Source organism: Natator depressus, chromosome 9, assembly GCF_965152275.1.
Source record: "Natator depressus isolate rNatDep1 chromosome 9, rNatDep2.hap1, whole genome shotgun sequence".
NCBI lineage: Eukaryota > Metazoa > Chordata > Testudines > Cheloniidae > Natator > Natator depressus.
The window spans coordinates 53,784,394-53,806,507 of NC_134242.1; the positions used below are offsets into that span (position 1 = coordinate 53,784,394).

The 22,114-nt window shown below is 43.9% G+C and overlaps 1 protein-coding gene across 1 annotated transcript in view; it reads left to right on the plus strand.

Annotated features, from left to right (window-relative positions):
- UBXN7 (UBX domain protein 7) overlaps window positions 1-22,114 on the plus strand; it is a 157,569-nt gene that overhangs the window by 33,346 nt on the left and 102,109 nt on the right. Inside the window, exon 11 of the mRNA XM_074964193.1 lies at window positions 15,627-15,966. Within this exon, the coding sequence (XP_074820294.1) occupies window positions 15,627-15,788 (162 nt within the window). The 3' untranslated portion in view covers window positions 15,789-15,966. The remainder of the gene's footprint in view (window positions 1-15,626; window positions 15,967-22,114) is intronic.

A 22,114-nucleotide genomic window follows, 5' to 3' on the forward strand; every position in this document is an offset into this window, starting at 1 on the left:
TCAGGTAATAGCTGAGACACAGCTTCAGATTTTAGCACTATATACACACACAAAGTTCTCTTTTGCCTAGCATCCCTTGCACTGTGATTACTCTTTTACACAACTGTACCCCGATTACACTTCCATCTTGTACAACTAGACACAACCAGGAGCAGCCAAGTTAAGTTCCAATAGAAACCCCTTACATCCTTTAGTGATTTTGATTACATTACCCAATAGTCAAACAATTTTGATCAGATTCTCTCTCTGCCTGCAGCAGTCCCCTATAGACCACTTCTGTGGGAAAAGGGCCATTTTCCCTCAGAATAGCTGTAAAGGCTTCTGGGGACAGAAGCGTAGTGGTGGTAGTAGCCACTCTATCTGACCCCCTTAGCCTAGACCATTTTTCCAGAAATTTACAGGAGTCCGGACTCTTCCTAAAATACATAAACTGAGCCGGCATTCCTTTAGGGAACTGTCCCGACTTAGACGTCTGGTTACCCATACAGGAGGACTTTACACACCAGTCACACAAGAAGGAAAGTCGGGTTCGTCAGAGCGATGCCCGGTGCAACACACAAAAGGAGCCCACAGGCTACTGCCTCAATCGCCCTTGCTTTCACACCAAGGGTTTTACCCAAGGCACGGTGCGGCTGCGATTGTGCAGATTTCACTCACTCAGACCATGGGGACAGGAACCCTTTGATCCGTCGATCCCCGGACGGAGACAGCGCCCAGACTCAAACACACCACAGGGAGGACGGATAGACACAGAGACAAGACAGTCCTCAGTCCGGACAAAACACAGAAATAATTACCTGACCAGATTCCTGATGTCAGATCCCGGGATCCCTACCAGAACAGAGTGGGAACCAACAGGTTCGATGGCGTAGACTTCACTGTGGTCATGCACCCTTCCGTTCTGGCGGAGGACCGCTCGGGCCAAATGCCCAGGTGCCGGCTTGCCACGGCTGTCCTAAGAACAATCAGGAGTCGCACAGCCCCAGAGAAGATGGTTGCCATCTCTGTGGAACCTCCAAATTGTCAAAGTCAGATTCAGGACTCACATAATTTGTCAGACCACTCTGTTTATTAGCAAAGCGCTTTGCTAATGCACCCAGATGTGAGCCCCTCTCTGAGGCCCAAGATAACTTATTTATACAGCTAAGCCAAAGCCAATTTAACATAAGAGACAAAAGAAAGCAGAAACTGACAAATATACATACATATCTTATTTGCATACTAACATTTACCAATCTCCTAGCTCAGTAGGAGCTCTAAGTTAATTAGTTTGAGGACCCATTGTCTCACACTCCTTAATATTTCTCTTCCTGACAACTATATTTCAACAAACCCCTCAAGTAGCATTTCTTTAATGAATTATAATTTCAATATAATTCATTCTACTTTCACACTTCCCTTTGCTTCCCTGTCAAAAGTCATTTTTCTGTGGGGAAGCAAAGAAATCTGCAGGGAACATAAATTTTGCGTGTGCAGAATCCCCCCAGGAGTACCACATTCAGACACTGCTGGTCCTTTGTTCTCACTGCCACGTCCAGTCCCTATACAGGCTCCCTAGTGTGTTCCCTGGTCCTAATGCTGCTTGCTTCTTTCATATGATAACCCTTTCTAATTAAATACCTTTTCATTAGCAACTTAAAGCACTTTACAAACATTGTCTCATCTGACTCCAGCGTTTTAGGTATTCTTTATTTTATAGGTTTCAGAGTAACAGCCGTGTTAGTCTGTATTCGTAAAAAGAAAAAAGAAAAGGAGTACTTGTGGCACCTTAGAGACTAACCAGTTTATTTGAGCATGAGCTTTCGTGAGCTACAGCTCACTTCATCTTTATTTTATAGTGAGCGAAACGGAGAGAAGTGACTTGCCCTTTGTGATAGACAGGAATAGAATACAAAACTCCTGATTCTTGGGTCCTTTTCTCTAATTTTGACTACATATTTCCACAGCTCCCCTGTGTACATAGATAATAGAACTTTCCTCATAGTGGGATCCCCCTAACATTGGAATTTTTTTGTCAACACAGTTCCTGGTGTGTTTCTGCACTGTTCCTCAGAACTGTTTACTGTAGTAGGAAGGTGGTCATCTGGTAGCAATAGCATAACTCTTCCAACTACCATTATACTACTAGCAACCAGGCTTGCTCATGAAGTGGGGTATGACCAGCAGTGACCCTGCAAACTGAGTAGACATAAAAGCCCTTTCTGGAATTCTCTGATGTCCTTTTGTAAAAGTACAAAACTTCAGAGAGCGTTTGCTCAACTCTAGGAAGAATTGGAGTAAGATTGCTATTTATCATGCATCATTTAACCGACACACTTTTTTAGTTCGGGAAGCAAGGCATGGACCTTATACTCTCATCAGGAAAAGAGGCTTAACAGCTTTCATATATGTTGCCTTTGTCAAATTTTTGGAATTTCCTGGAGGGATGGAGTCACCAACATTGAAGTGCTCAAGTGGGCCAGTATACCCAGCATGCAAACACTCCTCCAAACAGCGACACCTTTGCTGGCTTAGGTATATGTGCCAAATGAATGATCAGCGCGTGCCAAAGGATATCCTCTACGGCAAACTGGCATCTGGAAAAAGACTGCGTTTCAAGGATGTGTACAAGCGAGACGTCAAAGAAATGGACATGGATGTGGATAACTGGGAAGATCATGCTCGGGACCGCAGCCTTTTTAAATGAGCTTAACAAGGGTCTCCAGAGTTATGAGAAAAAGCAGTTCAGCTTAGCAGAGGAGAAAAGAGCTCGCAGAAAGCAGAGCCCAAAGGATTGAAACACCACCTTTAAATGTGTCAGACGCATCGGAGATTCTCTCTTGAGTGGGTCTCTTCAGCCACAGTCACGGCTGCCATAAAAAACAATTGAGTAAATTCTCTCTCTCTCAGGGGTGCGTATCTATAGTCTCTCGAGACTGAAGGATGCCTACTACTATTTAGCTGAAGAAAATGAGGACATGGCTTGGTCCAAATGCGATATATTAGACATTCACCTTACTCTTGAGTTGAAATTTTGCTTTATTTTCCAAGTGAAAGTTTTTGGTCTCACCCTAGTTCAGGCACATTTTTAAAGAAAACATACCAAACCTACAGGATATTTTTGGCATCATTGTCAGATTGTTCTGTAGACCTGGGATTTGAATATCACTGTATTAAAAATCACACCCAAAGAGCATTGACAAAGCTATTCATCTTATGTTTAGGAACCAGTTTTACTTCATGCACTTCAACCCTCATTTATGCCTTGTCTTAGCCAGCAATCATTTGTGTGGAATCTTTTCAAATTTGCTTTTATATTTTACTTGAATTCTTAAAAAGTCTTATAATTCCATAGCAAAAACAGGTTTCAGAGTAGCAGCCGTGTTAGTCTGTATCCGCAAAAAGAAAAGGAGGACTTGTGGCACCTTAGAGACTAACAAATTTATTTGAGCATAAGCTTTCGTGAGCTACAGCTCACTTCATCCAATGAAACAAAACAGTTACAGTTGATTTGTTAAATACTCAAAAGTTAGAAAATATCAAAGTTAATGTTATTCCAGTGATTGGAGGCATACATTCCCCTCAGGTGTGCACATGCCCAGTGCACCAAAGTTGGAAAACTTTGCTTAGCAGCATGCATCAGGACAGCACTTACACCCTTAGGCCCCTAGCCCTTCCCATGGCAATATAAGAGCAGTGCTGCCCTGACCCCACTCAGTTCTTTCTCACCACTTGCTGCTTGAGATGGAGCATTCAGTGTGGTATCTCCCTTCATGTTTCTCTGTTGCAATGTTTTCTGTACTTTTTGAGTAAATGGTTAATTTTAGTAGTACTGTAAGAGGTAGTTTAGAAGAAATGTAGCCTTGTGTGATGCCTTCACTGGATTTTTAAGCATTATCAATCATGTGGAGTGGCTGTCCTTACTAGTGATCCCCACGCTCCGTGTTTATTGTTCCATGGGGAAGGGCACATTAAGGAAATGTGCTCCATCTGCAGATCTTTTAAAAAGAAAATACAAATGACTAGAGACTTGCACTCGGAGCAGCCCATGAGGCCCAGTTTGACACCAGGGACCTCTGCAGATCATCAGACCCTCCAGAGAGCACCTGAGCCGGTACATACTGGGGTTCCATAGCTGGATTTGGATCCTCCACCCAGGAGGAAGAGAGAGCATTCTTCTAGACCTCTGAGAAAAAGAACTCACAAAATGGACTGGGGCCACTCCAGAGCTCAGAGCGTTGTCCTTCCCTTCTAAGAGGAGTGGACACTGGCACTGAGTCTTCCCATATACGAGATAGATTAGAGTCATCTACCTACTCTCCGGTACCAGCGTGTGACTAGTTAGACACCATACCATTGACTCCAGTACCTTCTGTGGGGTGTCTGAGTCTATTACTGAGGACAGTGGTGTCGGCACAGTCTCTTTCCATGCTGGCGACTTATCAGGCAGCAGTGGACTTGCTGTGCCTTTCTGTTCCTGATTCTCCCTTTTACTCAGGAACAGACAACTATGGTGGCTTCCTGTTTCGGTAGCTTCAGGATCACCCAGACTGGTTGCAGACTTATTATTGTCTGCACCGTTATCCACACCACATCATAACCCAGGGGCAGAATTTGTCTGCTTCCTTCTCAGTACAGAGTCTCATTGGCCCCGTACTATCTTTGGTACTGACAACGATTGCAGTACTGTCTATATCTGCAGGTCCAGTACCAGCTTCAACTTCAGTACCAACATCTGTTTACGCACTGAGTACGAGTGCAATCCCCCATCACTACTTGAAGTGCCAGCTCCTGTGCCATTGTTGGTTCCACTGATACCTGTATATTGGGCTTTAGATGTGACTGGCTCTGCCTAGAATTGCTCCTCCATTACCTTCAGCCTACTTGGAAGGTTCTTTAATATCAAGTTTGGAGACATCTCCCTCTCCTTCACCTTTGCATTACTGCTCTCAAAGGTTGTTGAGACATCCTGGGGTACCATTCCTGCACTATAAAGACTCTTGGCCTAGTTCCTAATGATCACCGATACCATACCCCAATCCACAGTGGCCTCCTTGGAAACCCTGGGAGGTTCCTCAGTTTGTGACGTCCTGATCCACAGCTCAGTCGAGGACAGGGTTGCCTGTCCCCTAGTAATCTCCCTGCCTGAGCTGTTTGTGAAGCAGTCACAGACTGAGGGGCTCCCTCTGAGTTGGTTCAGCTTGAGCCCTTGTTACAGACACATGTTGCCACAGAGATGTCACTGGTTTTGCTAGTGTCCTCTTTCTCGTCACCAGATGACGCTGCAGTGCCAGATTCTTTATCTCTGATGCCTGAGGATTTTAAATCCTATCATGATCTATTGAGACAAATGGCTTTGATGGGTATTCAGGCTGAGGTTAAGGAGAAAACGCATAAGTCAGTGGATATTCATTCTTCAGCTCCAGGGAGAATGTTTCATTTATAGGGAGAGTCAGTCTTGGAACCTACAAAGTCTCTGTGGAATACCTCCACATCCTTAACGCCTGTTGTGAAGTGTACTGATAAAAGGCGGTATGTCCCCCAGGTAGGGTTTTGTGTGGGTTTTTTTCCCTCACATCCAGCCTGTAATTTCCTTGTTGTGGTGGTGGCAAACGAAAGACTGTGGCAGACTAGGTATAAATCCACACCAAAAGACGACAGTCTAAAAGGTTAGATTTGATGGGGAGAAAAATTTTTATTCAACCTCTTCATTACAAGATATGACTTAGTAAATTGCAACACTATGTCCAAGTTTACAGATGAGTTGCCAGAATCCTCCAAGGAAGAACTGAAGGCATTCGTTGCCCAAGGCTGTTTGGTGGGAAAGACTTCTTTGCAGTCTGCACTGAATGTAGCAGACCCTTTGTCCAGACTTTGGCCTCAGCTGTAATGATACCTCATGGCTGCAAATTTATGGCATAGCTCCTGACATCCAACATAGCATAGAGGTCCATTTTCATTTTCTAAGAAAACTGGTGAGACTTTACATTCATTTAAGGACTCTTGTGCTACTTTGCAGTCATTGGGAGATTTGTACCCTGGCCACAAAGAGACGTCATTATGGAGGTCACCAGCAATATCATTCATAGCAATGTTTCCAACAGTCATCCTACCCTGCTAGGCAGCAAGAGTTCCCTAGAAAGGAATGTAAAGCACAGAGGAGAAAACGCCCTGGGTCCAATTTTAATCAGTCAGCTTGCTCTCTGCTAGTTTCAGACAGGGAGCCTGTTTGACTTGCATATCGAGAGGGGCATTCCAGGTGTGACAGTCTCACCATATCCCTTGAATTCAGGGACAGGCTGTTTCACTTCTGCAGCCCTTGGGAAACAACTACTGAGTCCTACGCACTGTGGGATCAGGTTATGCCATCCAACTTATGTTCATTTCCCATTCCTACCTCCCTACGCCACCCGTTTTCAGGGACATCTCTCATAAGTCCAGACTCTGTGCACTTTGGGAACTACAGAGGAAGTTCCTCCTTCAGCATCGGCAAGAGGAATTCTATTTCCTGAGCCTCAAATCCAAGGGAGACGTGAGATCTATTCTCAATCTTCCAAGTCTCAACAAACTAATGAAATATGAGATTCTGCATGGTAACCCTGGGTATAATCCCTCCCTACATTGGATCACAATTACCTGGTATATTGCTCTCAATCTTCAGGCTGCCTCCTTCCATGTGGCAATTTTCCCAGTCCACAGGAAGTTTGAGATTTGTACTGGCAGGTCATCGTCATCAATTCAGTGCTCCCTTTGAGGCTGAAGATAGGCCAACACATGACTCCTCTGCACGTCCAGTTCACCCGTCATCTCTTTGATCTAGGTCTGATTTTGAACAAAGGGAAGTCAACATGAATGCCAGCACAAACCATAGAGTTTACTGGGGCCATGCTAGACTGTGTGAGTTTGAAGGCTTTCCTGACGATTGAGAGACTTCAGGTAATTTGTCATCCATCTATGCCTCCAGCCTCACCCTTCAGCTACAATCTGCATATGCCTGAGATTGCTAGGGTATATGACAGTATGCCCTTCCATAGTTCAGCACGCGAAATTGCATTTTCATCCTTTTCAAGCCTGGTTGAAATTAGTCTCTCTCCTGAATTGTCAGGTGATGGACAGCTTCGTAAGGATTCTACCAAAGATCCTGGACTCCCTAGAGTTGTGGAGAAATCAGATCAACGTTTGCCAGGGTGTTCCCTTTGCCCGCCCTTCTCCAACCAGGACTACAGTTACTGTTGCATCCAAAGTGGGCTGGGGAGCACATCTAGGGACATTCAAAATTCAGGGTTTGGGGACCAAACAGGAAGCTTCTCTTCATATCAACATTCTGGAGCTTTGAGCCATTTAAAGTGAATGCCAGGCCTTTTGGACTGAAATCAGGTGCACAGCTGTTCATGTACTTACCAATAATACTACCGCAATGTTCCACAGGGGGAACTCACTTCAACCAGCTTTTCCAGGAAGTGAAGTCTTTTTGGCACTTTTGCATCAAGGAGGATATTAGCCCCACAGTGGCACACTTACCCCATACTCAGAATCAGTTAGCCAACCACGTCAGCAGAGTTTTCTTCCAGAATCATGAATGGTCCCTGAAGAACAAGGTGTTCAGAGATCATGATATTCAGCAGTTGACCTGCTTTGCAACAAAAGACAACAAGAAATGCAGTCAGTTTTGGTCTGAGCTCTTTAACCAATGCCTTTCATGTGGGCTGGGGACCGGAGATGATGTATGCTTTCCCCTTGTTGCTGCTAATTCCTCAGTTTATCCTCAAACTGAAGTTGGATCATGTCACATTGATACTGTCTTAGCCAAACTGGTGTGATGAGTGTTGGTTCTTGGACTTTTTTTTTTTCTGTTCAGCCTTCCAGACCTTTTCACCTCCTCCCAAACCTTCTGACACAATATTTGGCATCCAGCGCTGATCAGTCTGCATCTCTTGGCATGGATGCTGCATGTGTGATGTCCTGGATCGTGAACCAAGACCGCTGCTGCATCCTGGCCTCCACCCAATGTCTGTCAAAACCTGGTGGTCCGAGAAGCTAGTAGGAATATAGCCTCAGCCGAGACATTACCCACAGGAACCCTGATTGGAGGATCACCCAGCTCCACCAATTGGTCCAACCACACTATTTCAGGCTGAAGGAGGCACAGGAAGTCTGTCTGAGCAATAAGGTGATTTCCTGTTATGGCTGCATTGGACCCTGCTTCTGCCTGTCTCTTTCACCTAACCCTGTTCCTGATTCCTGCTCTGGTCCGCTCCTGGCCTCTTACCTCTCTCTTTACATCTGTTCCCACCGTGCTCCTGTTCTGTGCTTTGATCCTTGTGTCTCCTCCAGTTCCCGCCCTTACGCCTCTTCTCCAATCAGTTACCAGTCCTGGCCTCTAACTTGTGACCTTGACTCTGGCTTGCCCCTCTGGTGATTGGCAGTTGACTCTGGTGCTGACCCTTGGCTTCACTTCCCACCCTGGACGTCTGCTCCACCCACTAGCCATGACTCCTGCTATGACTACTAGCCTGGACCACCTACATCCCATTCCATAACACATGGTTAGATGAGGAGGAAGAATAATGCTCAGAAGCAGTGCAGTAGAAAGCTCTCTGCTAGGAGTACATATTTGGCCAAGTAGAAGTGTTTTTCAGTGTGGTCTCTAGTTCGAGGAATCCGGCCAAGGCCAGCACTCATTCATGACTCCTTGGATTATCTGTTGCATTTTAAGTCCTCAGGTCTGTCTCTTACGTTCGTTCAGGGGTCCACTTAGTGGCTGTCTCGGTGTGCCACCTGCCAAGACAAAATTGGGTTCCTTTGGATAACTGCCTTGTGGCTAGACTTTATTTTTCAAAGGTGGTGGTGGTGATGATTCTTTCTTCCTGTTAAGAGCACTATTGTGAGACCATAATTCGATGCTGGCTGCCCTCACAGGACATCCATCTGAGCCCTTGGCAACCTGTTCTCTGTCCATTCTTTGACAAAAGACAGGTTTTCTTATGGCAGGACCTCTGCACATAGTTTTTCAAGAATAAGTTGTCCCTAAGGACATGTAAGAAAAGTTTTTCTAAAGTGATTTCAGTTTCACCTTAACAAACTATGTATTCGCCTGTAGTCTTTCCTAAACAGCCCTCGAATACAGAGGATTAGCACCTTCATACATTGGATGTGAGATTGTTTGTTTTGGCATTCTATTTGGAAAGGACTAACCATTTATCAGGAGGGCCAAATCGCACCTGGAGCTGCAGCTAGCAAGAGATGTCAAGAGTAACAAGAAGGGTTTCTTCAGGTATGTTGGCAACAAGAAGAAAGCCAAGGAAAGTGTGGGCCCCTTACTGAATGAGGGAGGCAACCTAGTGACAGAGGATGTGGAAAAAGCTAATGTACTCAATGCTTTTTTTGCCTCTGTTTTCACTAACAAGGTCAGCTCCCAGACTGCTGCGCTGGGCATCACAGAATGGGGAAGAGATGGCCAGCCCTCTGTGGAGATAGAGGTGGTTAGGGACTATTTAGAAAAGCTGGACGTGCACAAGTCCATGGGGCCGGACGAGTTACATCCGAGAGTGCTGAAGGAATTGGCGGCTGTGATTGCAGAGCCCTTGGCCATTATCTTTGAAAACTCGTGGCGAACGGGGGAAGTCCCGGATGACTGGAAAAAGGCTAATGTAGTGCCAATCTTTAAAAAAGGGAAGAAGGAGGATCCTGGGAACTACAGGCCAGTCAGCCTCACCTCAGTCCCTGGAAAAATCATGGAGCAGGTCCTCAAAGAATCAATCCTGAAGCACTTACATGAGAGGAAAGTGATCAGGAACAGTCAGCATGGATTCACCAAGGGAAGGTCATGCCTGACTAATCTAATCGCCTTTTATGATGAGATTACTGGTTCTGTGGATGAAGGGAAAGCAGTGGATGTATTGTTTCTTGACTTTAGCAAAGCTTTTGACACAGTCTCCCACAGTATTCTTGTCAGCAAGTTAAGGAAGTATGGGCTAGATGAATGCACTATAAGGTGGGTGGAAAGCTGGCTAGATTGTCGGGCTCAACGGGTAGTGATCAATGGCTCCATGTCTAGTTGGCAGCCGGTGTCAAGTGGAGTGCCCCAGGGGTCGGTCCTGGGGCCGGTTTTGTTCAATATCTTCATAAATGATCTGGAGGATGGTGTGGATTGCACTCTCAGCAAATTTGCAGATGATACTAAACTGGGAGGAGTGGTAGATACGCTGGAGGGGAGGGATAGGATACAGAAGGACCTAGACAAATTGGAGGATTGGGCCAAAAGAAATCTGATGAGGTTCAATAAGGATAAGTGCAGGGTCCTGCACTTAGGATGGAAGAATCCAATGCACCGCTACAGACTAGGGACCGAATGGCTAGGCAGCAGTTCTGCGGAAAAGGACCTAGGGGTGACAGTGGACGAGAAGCTGGATATGAGTCAACAGTGTGCCCTTGTTGCCAAGAAGGCCAATGGCATTTTGGGATGTATAAGTAGGGGCATAGCGAGCAGATCGAGGGATGTGATCGTTCCCCTCTATTCGACACTGGTGAGGCCTCATCTGGAGTACTGTGTCCAGTTTTGGGCCCCACACTACAAGAAGGATGTGGATAAATTGGAGAGAGTCCAGCGAAGGGCAACATAAATGATTAGGGGTCTAGAGCACATGACTTATGAAGAGAGGCTGAGGGAGCTGGGATTGTTTAGTCTGCAGAAGAGAAGAATGAGGGGGGATTTGATAGCTGCTTTCAACTACCTGAAAGGGGGTTCCAAAGAGGATGGCTCTAGACTGTTCTCAATGGTAGCAGATGACAGAACGAGGAGTAATGGTCTCAAGTTGCAATGGGGGAGGTTTAGATTGGATATTAGGAAAAACTTTTTCACTAAGAGGGTGGTGAAACACTGGAATGCGTTACCTAGGGAGGTGGTAGAATCTCCTTCCTTAGAGGTTTTTAAGGTCAGGCTTGACAAAGCCCTGGCTGGGATGATTTAACTGGGAATTGGTCCTGCTTCGAGCAGGGGGTTGGACTAGATGACCTTCTGGGGTCCCTTCCAACCCTGATATTCTATGATTCTATGATTTCATTGTTCACCTTGGCTCTGTGTCTTACGCGGATTGGGTGAAGGGTCAGGTGGTTTCTGCGCAGACAATCTGCAGATGGATTACTTCTTATATTATGGCAGTATATGGCGTAGCTCAGTCCATCCCTCCACAAAGACTGGTAGCTCATTTGACAAGGGCCCAAGCGGCTTCAGTCACATTCCTCAGCGTTTCTACGTTGGACATTTGCAGAGCAGCTACCTGGTCTTCAGTGCAGCTATTACAACTGCGTCTAGATCAGATGCAAACTTTGGAAAGGGAGTCCTGCGGTCGTTCTTTAGGTAGATGCTGAGCCCCACCTCCTTCAGTTACTGCTTGTAAATCACCTGAGTGGAATACACGTTCGCAACCACTCAAAGAAATAATAACTGCGACTTACCTGTTCTGTAACTTGTTGTTCTTTGAGATTTGGGTACAGATGTGTATTCCACGACCTACCTTCCATCCCCTCTGCATTGAGTCTTTAGCCTTGGATTCCAGTGGGAGAGATCTGATGAGGGTGAGGTTGGTGCCACCCTTACATAGGCATAGGAACGTGACTGGGCCGAATGGCATGGAATATATGTCGGCACCCACATCTCGAAGAACAACAATTACAGTACAGGTAAGGAACCTTCTTTTGCATGTACAGCCTTAACTCTACCCTTTGTGTAAATGAATTCTGGTAGTCTGTGATCGATAACTCTTCCCCTGATTACAATAAAATATCTAGTTAAAAGACAAATTCTACCACCTTGGCTAAGGTCCTTTGAACCTTCTGAAGGCTATTGTCACTTACACCTGTGGCGGGTTCCCCCTGGGTGCCACCTGCAACTGGGGTACCACTGAGCCCCCTGACCCACCAGCCTGGGCTCCCTCTCACACTGTGCTGCTGTGATAAGCTGCCAAGCTCTCCAAGATTGCTCTTTCGCCAGCATACACACAGGTAGGGACACACCCAGTGCAGTACTTACAGGCTGCTGAGGTCAGCTCTGCATGGGGAGACTACAGCTAAGGAACTGACCAGCTGCTCAAAAGCACACCACCATTTGGAGTGTAAACCCAAAATTATGCTGCCTTGCACTGTCCAGAGATCTGTACAGTATAAGCTCATGAGATTCACCTCCCCCCCCCCCCCCCCATGTGGAGAGGAAATATGCAACAGTTTTCTGCCCCAAGATATAACTCTCCCACACTGGTTTGTGATAAAACAAAAACACATTTATTAACTACAGAAAGATAAATTTTAAGTGATTATAAGGGATAGCAAATAGATCAAAGCAGATTACCTAGCGAATAAACAAAAACACAATCTAAGTTTAGTATACTAAGGAAGTAGCAAATTCTCACCCAAAATTATTATTTAAGCCAACCTCAGGCTCTTAAGGAGCAAGCTGCACTTGCTTGCAGCTTAAAACCCCAAGTATTGCTTTTACAGGTGTGACAAAGCACTGTCCTTCCTTCCGTGGGTCCCGCGTTTCCTGGCGGATTTCGCTAGCCTCAGAGGCTCACTGTAGCCCTCCACGTAACCCTTCTTTCTCTAGAGACAAGGGTCACAATCTACTGAGCCATTTTCATCATAAGCCAGCAAGGGAGGTGAGGAGAAGTTATCCTTCCTTGCACAGTCTCTGTTGTCTCCCAGTCTCAGTGATTAATCAGGGGGCAAAGGTGGTGGGGGGAGCCCGGGCCCAGGCCCAGGCCCACCCTCTACTCCGGGCTCCAGCCCAGGGACCCTAATAGTATCAGCTATGGTAGCTGACCTTTTAGAAACATGACATGTAGAATTCCCTGGGCTGCTTCCCCCACAGCAGCCTTCACTTCCTCAAGCTCCACTTCACCCTTACTTCAGGGCCTCCCTCCTTGAGCCTGATATGGTGTGTGCTACTCAGCCTCTCCAACAGCGCAACTTCCTTCCACAGCTCCTGACATGCACCCCCACCTGACTGGCTGGGAGGCTTTTAACTAGTTTCAGCCAGCCCCTGGTTGGCTTCAGGTGTCCCAATCAACCTAGCATTCTCCCTGCCTTCTGGAAAGTTCTTAATTGGCCCCAGGTGTCTTAATTGACCTGGAGCAGCTTCCATTTCACTTAACCTGGTACCAGGGATTTGTTTAGCCTGGAGCTAATATATCTATCTCCCACTACTTTTCTATAGCCATCTGGCCTTGCCCCATCACACAGGCTAGAAATCCCTCTACCCTGGGTCCAGCACCGCTGCTCCCTCCACCACCCCGTTTCGGTCCTTGTTGCTCGTGTCCAAGAGTCTCCTATGGGTAAGGAGTCAGTGAAGAACCCTGATGATGTCACTCCCCTGCCTCAAACAGCTTTTGCATATGGCAGGAACCCTTTGTCTCCCAGCTTGCTTCCCACACCTTTCAGTGGAAAAACACTGGTATTCCAAGGAGTCCAGTACCAGGTGATCTGGTCACATGCCCCTGTAGTGTCATAGCAGCCATGACTCGGAGGCTATTTGTAGCATCCTCAGGATGGCTCCCTGGTGGGAGATTAGCATTTTCTTAGACCAGTTGTTCTGCTTAATGGTCCATTTGAGTTGAATGGGCCCTTCCCAGCCAGCCATCTAGACTTACAGTCTTTTGCCTAGTGGGCGTTTCCCAGGTGTTAAACACATTGGTAATAGATACATAGACAATATTCCTAACTTCAGATACCAAAATCATACTTGCATGCAAGTATGATAATAATATTCAGTAAATCATAACCTGTTCAGTGATGTCTCACATGACCTATCTTGTATAAAATACATCGTAATTATGCCATACTCATATCACAATAATATTACTATGAAAAATATGGGGCATGGTGTCACAACACCTTCTAAGGATATTAGAGAGACAAGGAAGGTGAAGTAATATCTTTTATTGGACCAACTTCTGATGGTGAGAGAGACATACTTTCACCAGAGGTCTTTGTAGTTCAAAAGCTTCTCTCTCTCTCTCTCCACCAAAAGTTGGTCCAATAAAAGATATTACCTTACCCACCTTGTCCCTAATATCCTGGGACTGACATGGCTACAACTACACATCTGCCAAGAATGTCATACTCAACCAGTATGCCCTCTCAGTACATTTTACTATACAGTTGGCTGTGCACATGGGCAGGCTTATTTAGTGGCACACTTAATGTGTACTGCAAATGTGCTGATTCTTATGCAGTTGTCAAGTGCTTTCAGTCAAATCAGAGCCAAGTGTCAAAGACAGTTCTTCATGATGGCTATTTCCATGCTGAATTGTTTTTTACCCTCCATGGTTTCAGTTAGTGTTGTCCAAAACAGTCATAAGAATTGTTTATAATGAGGAAAAATTGCATTTTGAAGTTAAAACGGAGACCTTAATTAATGGCAGTTGCTATTACACTAATATTGAATTTGTTGAAATTGTTGGCACAAAAGGAAATTCTCCTACATGCTCTTTTATTTAAAAATCAATCAATCAGTTAAGTTTGCTGCTCACACCTCCCTGAACATTTTAAAGCCCACCCTGTCCGTACACCTCAAACCACGTGGTAGGCAATAGACATTTTCTAGACAACAAAATCTGACAGCCAGAGATGAAAAGCAGTACTGTGTTCCTGCATAGAACAATGTTACCTGCAAAGAGTGAAACTGAGCTATTTACTGTACATCACTGCCCTCGAAACAGGCATCCACAGGAAATGCTACTATGAAAGAACATTAACACTGTTTTCTTTGCCTGTTTGAACCCAAAAGAGTGAAAGAAGGAAAGACATGGAAAATGGGAAGACAAGTGTGAGTCAATCCTTTAAGTGGAGCCAACACAACATATGCTGCTGCTCCCTCCCACCCCCCCCAAACTATCTAGGGAATAGGGCAGTATTGAGAGTGCAAGCATATTCTGTGAACATTGGTGTGCAATGAAGCAATACCCAGACTGGTAAAAATTAAAGGCTGAATAGCTGTAGCTCACGAAAGCTTATGCTCAAATAAATTGGTTAGTCTCTAAGGTGCCACAAGTCCTCCTTTTCTTTTTGCGGATACAGACTAACACAGCTGCTACTCTGGGGAAAAAAAAAAACAATATTGCCATTCTAAGGAGAGAAGCAAAGGAGCTAATGAGGGCAGTTTACAAAGAAATATATATTTTGAGAATAAGAAAAAGATTAAATTGTAGGTAAAATATGATGAACTCAATATGGTCCTGTTCAAGTAACCTAGAAAAGTCACTTGTTTCACAGAGGATCATTTTTAACTCTTTCTAGTGGTGACTACGAATAAACAACTAAGGAGCTTCCACCTTTGGATATTTTAGGATTCTCTTGCAGGTGCCATTTTACTGTCTTAATGTGTAGTCCAAAATCCAGCTTGTTTGCATTAATATGCTAATATCTATTTCTCTTCTGTTAAAGTATTCGTTAGCTAGGGACCATTTGGTTTAATAGTGTCCAGTATTGTAGTCATGGGAGCTATACAAATGTGTATATAATACAACTCCTTTATTACCTAACTTCTCATTCAATGCCCTTTTGTCCATGGTGGCAAACTTTAATATTTCAAAGAAAAAGTTGTCTGTACTTGATTCTGATGTGAATCAATACTTTTCTGCCTTTTTCTGCAGGCTCTCGTGAAGCATGTCCAGTCAAAAGGATACCCTAATGAACGTTTTGAACTTCTCACCAACTTCCCTCGAAGGAAGCTTTCTCATCTGGACTATGACATCACATTGCAGGAGGCTGGCCTGTGCCCTCAAGAGACTGTCTTTGTGCAGGAAAGGAATTAGCACCAAGGCCTGAGGTCTCCCAGCCTCCCTCCCCTCCTCTTCTTTGCCTGTGATACCAATGCACTAAGTATGCAGCTGGGCTCATGGGATCATCGAGCTGAAATCAGACAGGCAGGCATTTGCCACATCTCCCTCTTCCTCCTTTCTCCTAGTTTTGTGACCAAATGAAAATGCTAAGGTATGAGCTTTCCCAGCTTTGGCCTTGGAAAAATCATGCGCTAATTGTGGAGGAACATGCCTCCTACAACTGCACATCCCTTTCTCGGAATAAGAGGGTAGTCTGTGCATCCAACATGCTGGGGTTCGGGATGGCCATAACAAACAAATATTTCTCACCGCTGCCCCTAAAAGAAAAATCTATTTTGTTAATATATTTTATTTTTATTGAGAAATACCATGCGGCTAGGCACTGAGTTGTCTCCCTACGCAGAGAAATTGTAATTTGCAGTAGAATTTTTCTTCGTTTTGGTTTTCTACACAAAAGGTCTCCCTTAACCTTACAGCCTTGTGAGGATCCCTTGTCATGTCCTCTGCAGAATACTGATTTGCTGGAAGGATATGGTGTGAGCTGTGTTTAACAATTCAGGTTTGGGCAGCTTGGTAGATTACACATGCATATTTTTCTCTCTCTTCCTGCTGATGAGGTGGCATCTTGTTTTAAGTGAGGGTTGACCTGCCAGTGGATTTGGCAGATATTTAGCATGCCTGATATGGGAATTGGATGCTTGATCTGGAGCTGAAACCTACTGTTTTCATAGTTAGAACTTACCCCTCCAGAATCTATTCTCTTATTCCAAAACGTGGCCTCTTTGTTGTCAGGACTTTATTGGTGGTGGGATATTGTAAGAATCTCAAACAAAAACTTTTGCCATCATACAATTTAAAAACTATTTTGATTCTCTGTTTCCTAGGTAATTCACTTTCTTGGGGCAATAGGGCATTCACAAAGCAGTCAGGCTATAAGATAAGTAGGCTCTAGTGCTGAGGTTCCTTTTTATTATAAATTATAAAAAACTGTCATTGATGGACATCCCACTAATTTAGAATGATCATTTTATTGGGTCACATCATCAGGGTGACTTGAACTCTCTGTTATCCCACTTCCTAATTGGAACTGCAGTGAAATATATAGAATTGTATCTGTAACAAAAGTTTTGAGTTGTGTAAAGCAACGGTAACTAACTCCTGTCAGTATGATTCGGGCTTTACATCGTTCAAAGCTATAAAAACTGTCAGTGTAAGCCATACGTACATTATGACTAAGGAATCAGTTAACCAAACATATAATGCAACGTACAGTGCATCCAAATGGCTTTTTGCACCATGTACTCTCTTTTGTCCTCAATACTTTACCCTGAGTCTGAGCACAATCGTGTTCAAGGATTTACAGAAGACTGCAGTGAGACAAAACCATTTCATTGCTAACTCATCCTTTTACAGAAACTGGTACTGATCCAGGGTGCTCTTTTGTAACTGATAGTTTGTGTTCGCGTATTCTGTATTTGTGGAGGAAAACAAGCTGCTTCACGTTGGACATAAAAATACAGGTAGGGTTAACTTGAGAATCAGACAAAACTGGCAGTTTTTATAGGGTGAAAGATTAGTCCGTCCCGTCCCCCCCCCCCCCCCCCCGGGCCAATTTTGCTTCATTGTGTTTGTCAGGAAATCTTATCTCCTGGCATCAGTGTCAAAGAAAAGAATTAATGCTGGCAATAACTATTTCCAAGCCAGAAAAGAACCCTCTGAGTGGATGGCTAGGAATATTATGTGGGATAAAACTTTTCAAGATACTTTGCCTTTTAATTTCACTCCAGGCTGCATTCCTACATTAGAGGATGTTACATGGGAAATCATGGTGATTACCCAGTTTATTCCTTGTGGGTCTTTGCAAGCTAACTGTCCTTTGCCCTTAAAACTGTGAATTCTTATATATAATTTATAAATATATTTATACAATGCTTTACGAATGGATGATTTGACTAAAAGCATTCACATTGATACCACTTTTTGAGTTCTGCTCCAGGATACAAAAGCCAGTTCTGATCTCCATTCCCTGTCTAGTTGTCGAGTCACATCAAAGGTGACATGTTGAGACTCTAAAGTGATAACTGGTCATTATCAGCATTGTTCTCAAAGGGAACTATTCCTCCGCTATACTGACCCGAGAAAGAGAACTGCAACAATCAAAGAGAAAGGGAGGGCACTGGTGGTTGTGGGTGAAGGAAAAATGGTGCTTCTAGAATGGAGGATCCTCTGAACCACAAAATACACAATTCAGACTTGGCCGCATAGGGAGCGGTGTAGCAGTAGCCTGTATCATTTAGTTCTAAATGCTTTCCTGGGCTTCCAAGGGCTAATTGAAATGATTAACTCTGACACTTGTGTGCATGAATCTGTTTGCACCTTCCCAACTGGTGAATGTCTGAAGAATTTGAGGTTTAAGAGCACCAAGATTTAGTACCTAGCATTTATCCATGGGCTTTTCCTTGTGCACTAAATTGATTGATTAAGGCTGCAAGTTTCTGTGGCTCTCCCCTGATGCCCCTTTATGTACATGGGAGTGGGGGCCTTGGCAGTTCCACTAACTCTTGTGTTAAATTATTTCTGTTTTGGTGGGGGGGGCGCTGATTGTTCAAAGCAATATTCTGATTGGGTAGTTGGTCCTTTTTGACATCATACACTCTCAGCTATGATCTCCCTAAATAATTCTGTACACACTTTACATTGGATGGATGGAGGGGAACTTCTCTTCCGAAACCCCATTCTTAATTACATTTTGACTTTAGCTGCAAGGCAGCCAAAAGCCATAAAAGCTCCTTTTTATTTTCTCTTCCTGCTTAGTTGCAAGGAGCTAGACCCTCTTATACTGGCCATCTTGCATTAAAAAGCTGAATTTAGAGTCCTGAACCAGCTTTTAAGTCAGCTTTGTTATGTTAAAAGCTTGCCCACCCACCTCTCAAGCAGTCTGGTCTGGCAGGGAAGCAATAATTATACTTTGAGAAGAAGCCACTTATGCTTTTTAGTGGTGGAGGTATGAAAAGAAAATCTGCCTCTTACCCAGTCTGGCAGTGGTGCTTAGCACTAGATTTTTAGCATAATGTAAGCTGAATTGGGAGCCCGCAGCTTGCTCCCAGTTCATTTTTAAGCAAATGACATTTTTCAAAAGAGCCTAGCTGTTGGACAAGGAGGAAGGTGAGGAATTTCAGTTGTCCACTGCCATTTCCTTCTACGCCATCTCCTTGCCCAACTGTACTTTAACTACTGGGTAATGAATTTCTATACATTTTCATATTCCTCCAGTGATCACTAATCTCCCAAACTTATTTTCATGATTTTAAGAAGTTGAAAGTAGCCATTGGCGAGAAACTGATGAAGAAAGGCAGCTCAGCTCACTGGGTTGGAGATCTGAAGAGACAAGATGTCAAAACTCCAGGGAACCTGAAAGGAAGGAAAATACAACAATAAATATATCCATAACATAGTACTTTCTCTTGTGCTGCGAACAATAGTAGAAAGGTATTTGGTGGATTAAACCCCATTCCCCAAAGAAACTGGCTTCTAATGTTTTTTGGTTTGGCTTTTTTTGAGACGCTCAGAGTGGCATGGGTCCTTAATTTTAAGTATCTGAAGCTGAGGTGGTGATCACTTATTGTACCAGTGCACACCCATTGAGAATTTTTCCTCTTAGAAAAGCAAGCTAGCTACCTGACTTAGATACACAGAAGGTTCAAAGATATGAAATACTTCCTGCACTACGGCTATTTCCAGTGACTTCATTTAACACTATGAGTAGGTCCTGGCAATTGGGGGGTGAATGGCTGACTGGTCATGGACTAAAACATGATCTTTGTGCCAGGCCCTGGTAGCTTGTCTCTTCCCTTCCCAAGAAGTGGTTAGTGCTTGTTCTGGTTGGGTCCTTTATCTTTCAGTTCTCTGCATCTCTGCCAAAGTCCCAAGTTCCGCCTTACACACCTCTGTCTTTTTAAGACCCCCACTGCAAACATCAACTACACAGTATGGCTAAAGCATTGTAGTTCGGACTCCCAAGAGTCAGTAAGTGGCCAGAGAGGCTCCTGTTAAGAGAAATCTTCTCTCCTCAGTCTGAACTTTCATGCATTGCCTCTGACAGACCTAGTCTTAAAAGGCTGGAGGAGTGAGACTGGGAATCTAACCTGGGATTTACATAGAACAGAGCATTGGCTGGCAGGAATGTAAGCTAGCCTGATCAGAGGTTTTTTGTATTGACACAGAAGGCGCCCTGTAAACAACTTTGTCAAATTGTTTCATGACACTGAGGCTGTGATGCGCATTACTTTGGAGTGGGCTGGGGAAAGGTCTCATGTTAGTTGCAAGGGAAAGTGGTGATCTAAGGGCTAGCAAAACAAATGTTTGGAAGTGGACATGCTGTGTAGCTTCATGCAAGACCCTTAACCTAAATGACTGCGTAGTTTGGTCTTACTAATGGGTGCTACTTTGTGGGTCTGTCATGAAGAGTACTAGGGAGTAGAGGTGTGTTTATAGAATGGGAGTCCGTATCCTTGGCAGGTACGGGAGGGAATGGCCATCTCCATCCTCTCAGATGAATAGTATTTCAAAGTCTTATGTTTTGATTTGTAGTTCCTTTCTTTTAAAAGGAGCAGTTTGTCCCACGTGTTCCATTTGTCTTGTTTTGCTCTCCAACTCTGTTAATTCCTTGAAAATTAATCATGAGTATAGCAGTTAATCATGACTAGGAGTAGGACGTGTATGGTAGCTTCATAAACATCAGATCAAGAGAGCATCGGTTTAAAGGATTATGATACTAGCTCATCCCTACCGAGGAGGAATTTGAGATGTGTGACTTCCAGGATACTGGGAGCCTTGGCCCTCTTATAGTCATCTCCTCCACTCCCTTGTAGAGCGAGCGATCACCACTATGCTAGGTTTGCAGACACAGCATATAGTAAAGCAAGCTGACCGAAAGCTTCAACCTTGCAACACGCTCTGCCCAGAGAAGGCAGTGAGGGCCTGAGCAAAAGCCACTGGGAGTCTTTTCACTGACTTCAGTGAACTTTGAATTAGGACCTAGAAGATTGGTATTGTACACTCACATCCTAAGCTTTACTTCTGGAAGCACATTGCACTCCCTGGTAAATCAGCAAACGTGCTTGTACTCTTTCTTTTTGAAATTATGTCTAATAGCCTTGTAATTACAGGCTTTTACAGTCTTTAAAGTGTTATTAAACTATAGTAACACAATATAGTGTTACAAAGGGTGTCAGAGTTATCAGTTGTTGTTTAAACAGCGTTTCCTTAGCTGTGGTACATCAAAGCTTTTCAAAAAGAACCAAATCTGCTAGTCTGTTAGTACACTAGAATGAAAAACTTTGGAGGGTGGGAGGTGCAATCCATTCCTAACCAGTGTGGATAGTTGAATAGAAATTTAGGTGCCTGTAATTTCTTAGTATTAGTGTTGTAAATACACTCAAGTGCATATAATTCTGCATTTTTCATCTGAGACACAGTAATGCATACAAACCTCTATTTCTGCTATCATGGTTTATGCAGTTGCTAGAAACCATCTGATGAAATACATTCTTGCCTCACACTAGTGCACAATTTTGAAAACTAGCAGATTTAACAAAATCCTCACTGTCTTTCTGTTTCAGTAGACTTACCCACATAGTTGTGCAGACTGCAGTTAAAATGGGATTTATAGACTGAAAGAAATAGCTCATTGCAATGTTCCATATTCTCATTGTTACTTCCCCATAATATTTATGCATTTTACAGAAGTTTGAATGAGCTATATAACTGACAGCACTAAGTCCTCAGTCTGCTCAGAATACAGCTTTGTTTTAAGAGTACAATTGACAAAGATCCTGAAATTCTAAAAAAAATTTAAAAAAAACCCCAGATTGCCCTTCAATAGCAATATTGGCCTTGTATGTCTGATACTACTGTAGTGAGAACTCATTTTTGTTATCAAACCAAACAGATTAAATATACCAACAGTTGGGTACAAGTAGAGTATAACTAACAATAACTACCTTTCACCTTTTCTATTCTGAGTGTTTGATCTGTAGTGCTCAAACAGAACTGCATATGTAGCTATGTGGTACAGCCTAGTGGATTCCCAGTTGAGTGGTGTATGACCTCTGCAATCAGTACTGTGCATGACTAGTTAGTGACAGTGATTATTAGAATGTAACCTTTGGAGTAAGAAGTCTGTTTCTCTATTTGTTGTGTTTGCTCTTCCCAGCTGGAGTGCTGGGTCCACTAGCACTGAAAGACCATAAAAGTTTGATCTACAAATCATCACTTTTCTAGGAGGGAAATAAGGCACC